The sequence below is a fragment of the Megascapheus bottae genome, chromosome 14 (assembly GCF_031878675.1).
Source record: "Megascapheus bottae isolate mThoBot1 chromosome 14, mThoBot2.hap1, whole genome shotgun sequence".
Lineage (NCBI taxonomy): Eukaryota > Metazoa > Chordata > Mammalia > Rodentia > Geomyidae > Megascapheus > Megascapheus bottae.
This window is the reverse complement of record NC_143522.1, coordinates 53,423,645-53,434,561: the sequence shown is the minus strand read 5'-3', so window position 1 is coordinate 53,434,561 and position 10,917 is coordinate 53,423,645. Positions and strand designations below refer to the sequence as shown.

General features: G+C 47.1%; 1 protein-coding gene across 1 annotated transcript; it reads right to left on the bottom strand.

The window, feature by feature from the left end:
- Positions 1-1,617: 1,617 nt before the first annotated feature.
- Dcaf11 (DDB1 and CUL4 associated factor 11) lies at positions 1,618-10,882 on the bottom strand. The gene is made up of 15 exons (XM_090345274.1): positions 10,808-10,882; positions 10,360-10,516; positions 9,300-9,427; positions 8,966-9,093; positions 8,664-8,728; positions 8,280-8,380; positions 7,915-8,061; positions 7,551-7,605; positions 6,466-6,534; positions 5,511-5,568; positions 5,228-5,413; positions 3,911-4,064; positions 3,448-3,600; positions 2,545-2,651; positions 1,618-2,449 (listed from the first exon to the last, which is right to left on the bottom strand). Exons 2-15 carry the CDS (start codon positions 10,380-10,382, stop codon positions 2,315-2,317), a joined length of 1,509 nt encoding a protein of 502 aa, XP_090201400.1. The 5' UTR covers positions 10,383-10,516; positions 10,808-10,882; the 3' UTR covers positions 1,618-2,314.
- Between the last annotated feature and the right edge of the window lie 35 nt (positions 10,883-10,917).

The window sequence follows — 10,917 nt, the reverse complement described above, 5'->3', positions numbered from 1 at the left end:
TTACAGGTGCTGGGCGGGGATTTCCAAGGTGCAGGGGGAGAGAGCCAAGGGAAGAAGTCATTTCTTCCAGGCGGACCTAACAGTGACCACACTGGAAACTTATGGGGTCAGGGGGAGGGGATTCCACATCCCACCAGAGTCCATCACACAGAGACAGTTTCATACAAAAAGGTGAATTTATTGCAGAAGTAGATGGTGAACTGACTGGCCAGGGACACAGTGCAGACTCGGGAGCTGACACTATGACCCTCTGAGCGACTCTCACACTGGATTTTTAAGGGCAAAACCCATGTAGTGGAACCTGGCCGCACACAGGTGGCCAATGGGATAGTTACATACACAGAGGGACACAGCCAGCTCCAGCCACACACAGGTAGCCAATAGGGTTACAACCTAGTGATTGAATTAACGTATCACGTTAGTTGGAGTTAGTGGGCAAATTGGGCAGGTCTCCACACAAAGCAGCCCCCCCTCCCCCTCCGCCAGCAAGCTGATATCCCTCCTCCTGGGGGATGGGGAGAAAGTCAAGGTTGCCCCTTCCTAGAAGGGCAAAGGTGGCTGGGCTGCTTTGTCATTGTTGATCTTCCACAATGGGGTGGGGAACTCTTAGACATTTAGGATGGTGCCAGTCCCTGCTCTGCTTAAAAGAAATGTCTTTTCCTGGGATAATGGTCTGTGGGGCTTTAATTACCAATTGGGAGAAAGAGAAAAAAGGGGTGACACTGTTTAAAAGACAAATGTATATATTACCTGAATTGTGAATTAGTAACTCCTCAGTATAACACCTTAATAATAATAAAATCATATTATCCATATGGGCTTGGAGTTTGGCCTAGTAGTAGAGTGCTTGCCTAGCATGCACGAAGATCTGGGTTCAATTCCTTGGTACCACATATATAGAAAAAGCCAGAAGTGATACTGTGCCTCAAGTGGTAGAGCTCTTGTCTTGAGAAAGTCCAAGGACAGTGCTCAGGCCCTGAGTTCAAGTCCCAGGACTGACAAAAAAACACATTTACTCAAATGAGGCTACATGTTGGATAATACTATTTGAGAAACCAAGTCAGAATTGCTTCAGTCCAGTTTAACAGTCTTAAGAACACAAAACAGCAAGACGCTGCTTTAGACAAAAATAAAAAGTACAAAAAAAGTCCTTTTTGGGTGTGCAATAGGTATCCTTTGCTGTAAAAGTCTACCAAGACTATTGAAAGCACATGCCCTGCTTTCAAATCGCATTTTCCTCTAGTCATAGCTGGGGATGAATGCCAGCTGTCCCTGACCTTTGGTATGCTCTGGGGCCTAAGGTTCTGTGTGGAGTTATCAGTGTCCTGGCAGGTTATCTCTGGCTCTGCATTCATGGGTTGCCTCTTCTGAAAACTGGAGGAGCTCCAGAGTATCAGAAAAATGTGTTTACTGTCTGCTATGTCATGGGGTTGGAGAGAAAAGACCAGTCAAAAGGCTTGGTTACTAAATGATTTCAGTCCTTCCTTTTATCTGGGGGTATCAAAGGGATGTTTTCTTCTGCAGAGGAGCATATGTGAAAGCTTTATTGAAACTGTTTTCTTGAAGTGAGACAACAACGACCTCAGATAGGAAAAAGAGCGAAACAGACACTGAGCCGGGTTCCCACAGAGTTTATTGAGGGAGCCGAAGCCAGTGAGAGGGCAGAGTCCTGTATCAATACCCTTTCCTGAAGCTGCTGGCATTCAGCCTAATAATCAGGACCCTCTGGGAAAGCAGGGCCTGCCCTGAGTTGGGCCATAGAAAGTCCTGAAGACTCCTGCCTTTCCTACCACAACCCATGCAACCCCAAAGACCCAAACAAGAGAGAAGACATAGTCCCCACCCCAGGAGGGTCTTAGGCAACATCTCTACCCACTCTGTCCTCCCCTAAAGATCTCAGAAGAAAGGCCAGGATACCTGGCCCTACTGGCCAATCTAATTCTTGATGTGAAGACATAACACAGCAGGCCTGGCTGACAGTCCATTCTTATCTTGGCCTCAAGATCACACCTAACATCCAAACATGATTCAACATATTCAGGCCAGTTTTCTTGAGGACAGGAGTCACATTCAAGATAATGACTGCCCGGCCAGACTCTGGCCAGATAGAGACCCAAGCTGAGTGCGTATAAATGCCTGAGGACCACAGCCCTATAGGATAGCTCTTTAGGGCTTGGCTAGGGCCCAGAGCCTGGCTTCTATTTCTTGCCTTCCATTGCCAATGATCCCTCCACGTATTTCCCAGAAGGGAAAGGGGAGAGGAAGGCAGAGAACCTGTAGAGAGGTTCACTCTGTATGGGACTGAAGGTTGGATCTACTGGGGAGAGGAAAATGCAACAGAGGGAGAGGACACTGGGGCAGGGACACTGGAACATTCCTCTGACTCTGGCATGTCATCCTGGAAGTACTCAGCCTGGCGGTACTGCCACAGACGCAGGTTCCCGTCCCACTGTAAGGCAGAAGGTGGCAGGAGTCAAGAGATATTGCTCCCTCCCAAACCTGACTCCCAGACATTTGTCAGGCCACTCGCCCTGGCAACCTCACCGAACTGCTGACAATCTTCTCCTCGAAGGGGTGCCAACTGACATCGCGCACACAAGCCTTGTGGTTGGTCAGTTTCTTCACAATGTGGCCACTGAGGAGATCATATACTGTTCAGGAAAAGGCAGAGGGGAGACAGGGGCTGTCATACCATTGTTCCATCACTTTGAGTGGCACCACTGCCTCTTTCAGGCAATTCTCTGCTTTTCCATGGCAGCAAAGCCTACACCCAAACACAGCATTTCTTTTATTTTTATTTTTTATTTTTTGCTGGTCTTGGGACTTGAACTCTGGGACTGTGCACTATCCCTGACTCTGAACTGTTTTTTTTTTGTTTCCCCCCTGGTCATGGGGCTTGAACTCTGGGCCCGGGTGCTGTCTACAAGGGTGTCTACTTAAGTACCTAGCCAGGTGCAACAGGCTGTCAGCTTCTTTTATCTATAGCTTGGTTGTATTTCTTTCTTTCTTTTTTCTCTTTTTTTTGGCCAGTCCTGGGGCTTGAGCCCAAGGCTTGAGCAGTGTCCTTGGACACTTTGCTCAAGGCTAGCACTCTGCCACTTGAGCCACAGCATCACTTCTGGCTTTTTCTGAATATATGGTTCTGAGGAATCCAACCCAGGGCTTCATGCATGCTACGCAAGCACTCTACCACCAGGCCATCCTCTTGGCCCCATCTGTATTTTTGGTAATATATTTACTCCCTAGAATTCTATGTTCTTTTACTTAATTTAAAATGCTTATGAATAGAATCTTTTCTTGTTTTCATTGAGCCTTTCCTGTTCCAAGCTCAACTGAATTTCACTTGTAGCCATCACTGGGCTTTGAAGGTAGTCACTGAGATTATAGGTGGGAGTGCCAGAGAAACATTCTGGCCCCCTCTGAGGCCTCTGTTCTGCTAATGCTTACCAACCACTTTGCCAGTGGAACAACCACTGTAGATGAACTTCTGGCCTGTGCTGTGGGTTGGGGAGAATCGGCAGCGGATGAGGGTATGCAGCACCCCGTGGCCCCGGTAAGTCATCAAGGAGCTGTCCCCAGGGAGCTTCAGCTTCCGCCAAGCTGCAGAAGGATGAACAAGAGAGCATTAGATTAGGGACTCTTCTTTTGGTGTGCCTTATACCACTTGTCTTTATTAAAGATCAACACTCAAAGAAAACTGCCTATTCAGGCTTCAACCCTGGGAACCGCTGGCTACCCCTACGGCTCTACAATAAAGTTAATGCCTAGACAAGATGACTGATGGAAGGGTTCTGGGATTCCCTGAAAATACAGAAATCCACTCCCATGCCAGGCCTTACTAGAGATTAAGTATTTTAATTACCACCTCTGATGACTCTCAATCAGATTTCAGTCCTACTTCTGCTCTCACCTTTTTTGGGTACCTGCTGCCAGCGATAGTCCCAGTCTTGTTGTGTGGCCGCCTGGCGTGAAGCTTCCATGCCTTCCCGACTAGAAAAGCGTCGGATATCCCAAAGCTTGATGGTCTGGTCTTTGGAGTTGGAGATGAGATATCGGGCATCACCCTAAATCCAAACATGGACAGAAGCATCAGTGCATGCCAGTAGACAATGCCCATTTGTCTAGCTCCCTTGCTCTAAGAACTCCAGTCTGCTGAGTTTGCTTCTTTCTCCTCTTCTTCTCTCCCCCCAAGCCCCTGCCAGTACTGAGGCTTGAACTCAGGACCTGGGTGCTATCTCTGAACTCTTCTGTTCAAAGCTAGTGCTCTACCAGTTGAACCACAGCTCCACTTCCAGCTTTTTATGATTAACTGGAGATAAGAGTCTCACAAGCGGGGGAGGGGGGTACAGATGGGTCACACTTGTATTGTAATCCTAGCTACTCAGAAGGCTGAGATCTGAGGATCAAGGGTCAAAGCCAGCTAGGGCTTTTTTAATTGGAGACTCTTATCTCCAATTAACCTCTAGAAAATGAGAAGTGGGGCTAGGCTCAAGGATAGGGTGGTAGCCTTGAGCTGAAGAGGTCAGGGACAGCGCTCAAGTCGAGTTCAAGCCCTATGATCCACAAAAAAAAAAAAAAAAAGAGCCTCACAGAGGGCTGAGTGAGTGGCCTAGTGGTAGAGTGCTTGCCTAGCATGTACGAAGCCCTGGGTTCGATTCCTCTGTACCACATACACAGAAAAAGCCAGAAGTAGTGTTATGTCTCAAGTGGTAGAGCACTAGCCTTGAGAATGCCCAAGAACAGTGCTCAGGCCCTGAGTTCAAGCCCCAGGACTGGCAAAAAAACAAAAAAAAAGAGTCTCTCAGATTTTTCCTGTCCAGGCTAAGCATCAAACCTCGATTCTCAGATATCAGCCTCCTGAACAGCTAGCTCCACTTGTTTCTTTCTTTATCCCCAGTGAACTCCACAGATGTTCAGTTTCAGATCCCACCACTGAATATATTTTCCATTCTTTACCCAGGGCACTGGGTGGGTCCCTTATGGTAACCTGTATTAGGAGATTATTCTTTTACTTCTCCTGTAAAGAAAGCCCTGCCTTGCTCCTTACAGATTGGTAGGTACAGAAGGAGCTCATGTGTCCTGGCTTAAGCCTTTCACTAAATCTAGCTCTTGCACACCATTGGTGAGAGAGGCACTTGTCAAGTTCCAACCTTAACCCACTTTCATGCCCTCTTGGGCAACAAGAACCTTGGGAAGCCTAGCTGTGTCTCCTGGTCTCCCTGCCCACCTTGCTGTCGATAAAGGTGATGCCATCCTGGTGTCCGGCCAGTGCACCCACAGGCTTGGGGTCATCCTCCCGCATGGTGCGTCGGTCCCACACCTTGCAGATGGCATCATCTCCCCCGGAAAACAGGATCTGCGAACTTATATCTGCAAAGCCCACTGCATTCACATCATCCTCATGAGACTCAATCTGGGAGACAAGGGATCCAAGATATTTAAGGTTCCTTTCTAGTCTTAAAACAGGCCAAAGACCAGGAGGCAGAGGTCCTAAGTCTCAGAAGTAATACCTGAAGGGTACGCCGATTTTGTTCACGATCAAAGACATATAGACAGCCATCATTGGCCCTGTAAGGAAGAGATAAGGAGGGTCCAGAAGCCAAGACTGAGAGGACTCTTGCTATGTATGCTCTGGAGAGTCTTACTAAGAGGCCCAACTGAGGGGCTTCTGTATGTGTGCCACACACACACACACACACACACACACACACACACAAAGTCAGGGCCTTGTGCTCTTGCTTAGTTTTTTTTGTTTTTGTTTCTTTTTTTGGTCATGGGGCCTAGGTGCTGTCCCTGAGATCTTCAGCTCAAGGCTACTGCTCTACCCCTTGAGTCACAGTGCCTCTTCCCATTTTCTGGTGGCTAATTGGTGATAAGAGTCTCATGGACTTTAGTGCTTTGAACTGCGATCTCAGCCTTCTGAGTAGCTAGGATTACAGGCATGAGGCACCATGCCTGTCTTAGTTTTGTTTTTTTTTTTTTAACCTGCTTCTGGTGTTCTACCACTTGAGCCACACCTCTGTTTCTGTCTCTGTTTTTGTTAAATGGAGTTTAGTGTCTCTCAGATTTCTGTCTAGGTGAGCTTCTCTCTGTGATCCTCAGACCTCAGTCTCCTGAGAAGCTAAGATTACATTGTGTGCCACCAGCACCCAGCCACATCTGTCTATTTTTGCACAGGAAGTGGGAGAGGAGTTGGCTTTTTTCTTTAAAGAAGGCTTGATATGAGTTACCTCCTCCTGAGATAATGGTAAGTAACAGCCATCTGTGCACTCACCCAACACGACATTAAGAAAATTATTGCATTTTCAACTTCTAGCCAATTAGGCTAGGTGAAGCAGCTTGTAAACCTTGACCTTGGAGAAGTCTAGTTGTTCTCTACAGCTGGCAGTATAGTATCTGAATAACAGAGCTGATCTCTAGCAGAACTCCTACTTAATTAATGGAGGAGATATTTTCCACACTCACCCTCCTAGTACTTCTCGTCCATCAGAGGAGACTGCAATGGAGAAGACAGCAAAGCGACGCTCATCTGGCCTGAGGACAGCAAAGAGGGAGCTGTGTTAAGTGATGTCCTTTCAAGCTTTCATTAACTTACAGAGAAGCTGATGAGGATTAAAAAGAAGAGAGTAAACAAGTCCGGCTGGCACATGCTACAACATGAATCACCTCAGTGAGAAAGAACCCAGAAGCAATCCTAAAACCTTCTTTTACCCTGGTCTTCTGGCTAACAGAATAGGCAGGAACTCCCAGGATTCACACAGAAACCCAACCAGTGTACTTTTCCCTCAAAGTGGGAGTTCCAGTTTAAGAAGTTTGCTCCTGGAGAGCGTTGCTTTAAAAGTTTCTGGTAATGGGCTGGAGTTTGGCCTAGTGGTTAAAGTGCTTGCCTAGCATGCACGAAGACCCGGGTTCGATTCCTCGGTACCACATACATAGAAAAAAGCCAGAAGTGGTGCTGAGGCTCAAGTGGTAGAGCTCTAGCCTTGAGAAAGTCCAAGGACAGTGTTCAGGCCCTGAGCTCAAGCCCAGGACTGGCAAAAAAAAAAAAAAAAAAGTTTCTGGTAAGGGCCGGGAGTTTGGCCTAGTGGTTAAAGTGCTTGCCTAGCATGCATGAAGACCCGGGTTCGATTCCTTGGTACCACATATATAGAAAAAGCCGGAAGTGGTGCTGAGGCTTAAGTGGTAGAGCTCTAGCCTTGAGAAAGTCCAAGGACAGTGCTCAGACCCTGAGCTCAAGCCCAGGACTGGCAAAAAAAAAAAAAAAAAAAGTTTCTAGTAAGGCACCAGTGGCTCACGCCTGTAATCCTAGCTACTCAGGAGGCTGTGATCTGTGGATTGGGGTTCAAAGCCAGCCCAGGCACTAAAGACAGTGAAATTCTTATCTCCAATTAACCAAGAGAAAATCGGAAGTGGCGCTATGGCTCAAGGGGTAGGGCAGTAGCCTTGAGCTGCGGAGCTCAGGGACAATGCTCAGGCCCAGAGTTTAAGTCCCTTGACCGACCAAAAAAAAAAAAGTTTCTATAACTATGACAAGAAAAGGAAGCCAATACCTCAGATCCAGGGCAGTGTGTGTGTCTCCTTCGCCATAGATGTTGCAGATATGAACTAAAAGAAGAGACAAAAAAAATCTTCCATGGATAGGGGACAAAGAGTGGAAATGAAACTAGGAGAATAGGCCAGGTCTGGTGGCACATGCCTATAATCTCAGTCCTTGGGTGGTGGAAACATGATTATGAGTTTGAGACAAGTCTGGGCTACAGAGCATAAGGCCCATTTTCAACATTCCCCCCACTGTATCCCCCCCACTGAATAACAACAAAAACTGAACAAAGGACATCTTAAAATTGATTTTCCCAGGGTAAGGCATGAAGGTTTGTCTCAAGTCCCAGGCTGGAGAATCTGATGCATACTCACTGTAATCAGACCAGCTAGAGTAGAGGAAGTGGTTTCCATCAGGGGTGAAGGCCACATCCAGAACACTCCAGCCTACATCCCGGGCCTTAATGCTCTTGAATTTATGGAAGCGACCATACCGGCAGTCATATAGTCGGATTGTCTGGTCTGTATAAACAGGGATCAGAGAGAATTATGAGGTAGGTTTCCTAAACCTAGGTCATTTAGCACATCTGTGGAGTCTGCCTTTACCATGCTTCTTGTATGTACAGGAAGCATCTTTAATCTAGGGTTTGGGGTCCCAGGGTTTGGGGCATTCTAGTCTATATCAAGGGAAATGTTCCTTGTTTTACAGAAGGGTAGTTTCTAGGACCAGGGTATGGTACCTTGGCAAGCAGACATGAAGATTTGACCATCCTTGCTGTAGATGCCACAGAAAGCCTTCTGGGAGTAGGTATCAATGAAGCCCAGATCATTGGGCAAGAAGCTGGGAAACAAAGGGAAGGGGAGGGTCAGGGGAGCTCAGGATGAGAAGAATCCCAATTAGCAGAACATCAGTACATTCCTTTTTGGCTTTGTGTGTAATTGTCTTTTAAACATTCCATCATCTCCCAAAATTACTGCTTTTCCACTTGTTCACTCTCAAAACTTAACCCCCTTTAACTTAACCTTAGTACCACAGAGGATTCTTTCACATCTACCCACCTTTAACATTTAAAATATGAAATCTATCTGGCCCTTAGAGTTTCTCAACCAAACCCCATACTCACTGAGACATCATTTGAGACTGTTCTCCAAGGGAGAAGCTTCCCTGGTGGCAGAGGCCCCGTTCTCTCTAAATGGAAGGGATTGGAGATATTGCCAGCAGAAAGAGAGGGTTGCTTCAGTCAGACCTCCTCCTCCAAGGATATTGTTCTTTGCTCAGAAACGGAGGTCCCACAGCCCTCTGAAGCAGGCTGTCTAGCCCTTGAGGCTTCCCTGGGAAGTTTCCTTCCTTTTCCTTGGGGACTGGCAGGACTTCTGAGTACCTCAGCCAGCCTGCTGCAGACTGGCTGAAGGTGGAGAGGCTTACCTGGTGTAACATTCGAGGAAAGCTGCGTTCTTTGGCTCCCCGCCTAAGTCCCAGGCACCCTGTGGCCAGTTCCACCTGTGTCTTGATCTCATTACACTCCAACTCCCGGGTGTCTGGGGTTGCATCCACTGTGAGTACCAAAAGAAGTTTTATCCACTGTGAGTACCAAAAAGAAGGTCTTCCATGCCCACAAGACAATTGTGTTGAACACATTGTGTTCAAGCCCAACCAATGAGGTTGAATGTACAAAGGCTGCCGGGTCTCTCTTTCTCATACGTGAAATGATTTTATCTTCTTCAATATGGGGATGTCTAGTGAAAGTCTTTCCTCTTACCGGGTGGGTTGTATCGATCCCCGAGACGACCATCCCAGGCACTGTCATGCTCTTCCTCCGAGTCCGAGAGGGCCTGAATGAGTTGTAAGTTTGCCGCACCTCCTCCCTGCACCAACCTCACTTGTCCTCTGTGGAGAGATCCCCATTATAAAGGAGGGGACCCCTTCCCCCAAGTCAACTAAATGTAGAGGCTTATCTGGTGCTATTTACAATCTTCTAAAAGACACAGTAGGACTTCTACTCTTAGAGCAAAAGTATAGGACTCCAACATGCAGCAGAGACTAACCTATAACCTACTAAGTTGAGTTCCAAAAGAGCTAAAAATTCTGCCCTCTTCCACTCCCTCCCCAGTTTGGTAGTGCTGGGACTGAACTCAGGACCTTATACATTCTGGGTAACATTCTCTACCACTAAGCCAAAGAGTTAAAAATTCTGAGAATATTTATGTCGGAAACTCTCCTGGAGGAATACAGCATTGAACACAATATTCTGAAGGGATCTTAAGGCTCATCTTCTTTCCAAGGAGCCATAATCAAAGAAACAAAGGCAGCTGCACCTTTAGTGGTCACTCCCTCCAAAGCATTCTTTTCTCACTAACAAGGATATAAGTAGATCATTTTGAACTTGTTTTTCAAGTAAATCCAGCCAGCCTCATATCACATATCATGTGCTTTAACACCCCTTCCCCAACTTTTGTCTTTACCTCTCACATCTCTTCTATGAGGGCCCTCGCTTTCCTTTTCTTTCACTTACTTAGACAATAAGTTACATTTGTGTAGTTATAGCCAGAAAGGCTCCCTGAGCAGCTTCCAAAGTACAAGAGGGGGTCCTGCTGGTGATCAGCCCTAGGTAAGAACCACTCTGAGTATGGTGATGAGTGCCATGGTGTTAAGTAGGGAAAGGCATTTTGCAAACACAATAATCCTAAAGTTTACTTCCTGGGATTATATTTCCTACCCTCTGTAATTTTCCTGCTTGGAGTTGAGATCAGGGGACCGTGGTGGAACCCCGTAGTGTCACTCCAGAGGGTAAGTTACCTGCGGAGGAGATAGGCCAGTACCTGGGCCAGATCCACATCTTCATCCTCCTCCTCTTCTTCCTCACTCCGCCGCAGGCCAGCCCCTCTTCGGGACAAGGCCTCGGAGGGGTCTCCAGACCCGGATCCTGCGCTGCTGCTGTTCCGGGATCCCATCTTCTGGTCACAGCATGCTTAAGTCCTGTGCAAGGGCTTTTCCTGTCACCTCCTTGAGTTTGGTGAAAGTAAAGCCTGCTCTAGAAATACAGGGTCTCCTGAAATGGAGTAGTAGTCATCCTTAGGGTGAGGGATGACCCTTCCTAGGGACGACGATTCCTTCTCTTTAGCCTATGACAACTCCCAAGACTCCAGGAACACAAACCTTTCTCAATCCCGTAGAAGGAAAGAAAGCAGAAAGGGAGAAAGCGCAACCCTAGTTTACCAATAAGAATCCTTCAATTAGGAATTTCTCAGTTTCCAACCTGAAACTCACCTATCAAAGTCCCCTGAGGGGGTGGATTCCCAGGTAACCCCTCTGGCCCACCAATCAAAACCTCTCCAGAAAGAAAGCGTCTCATAGCTAATCTCGGCTAACCAATCAGA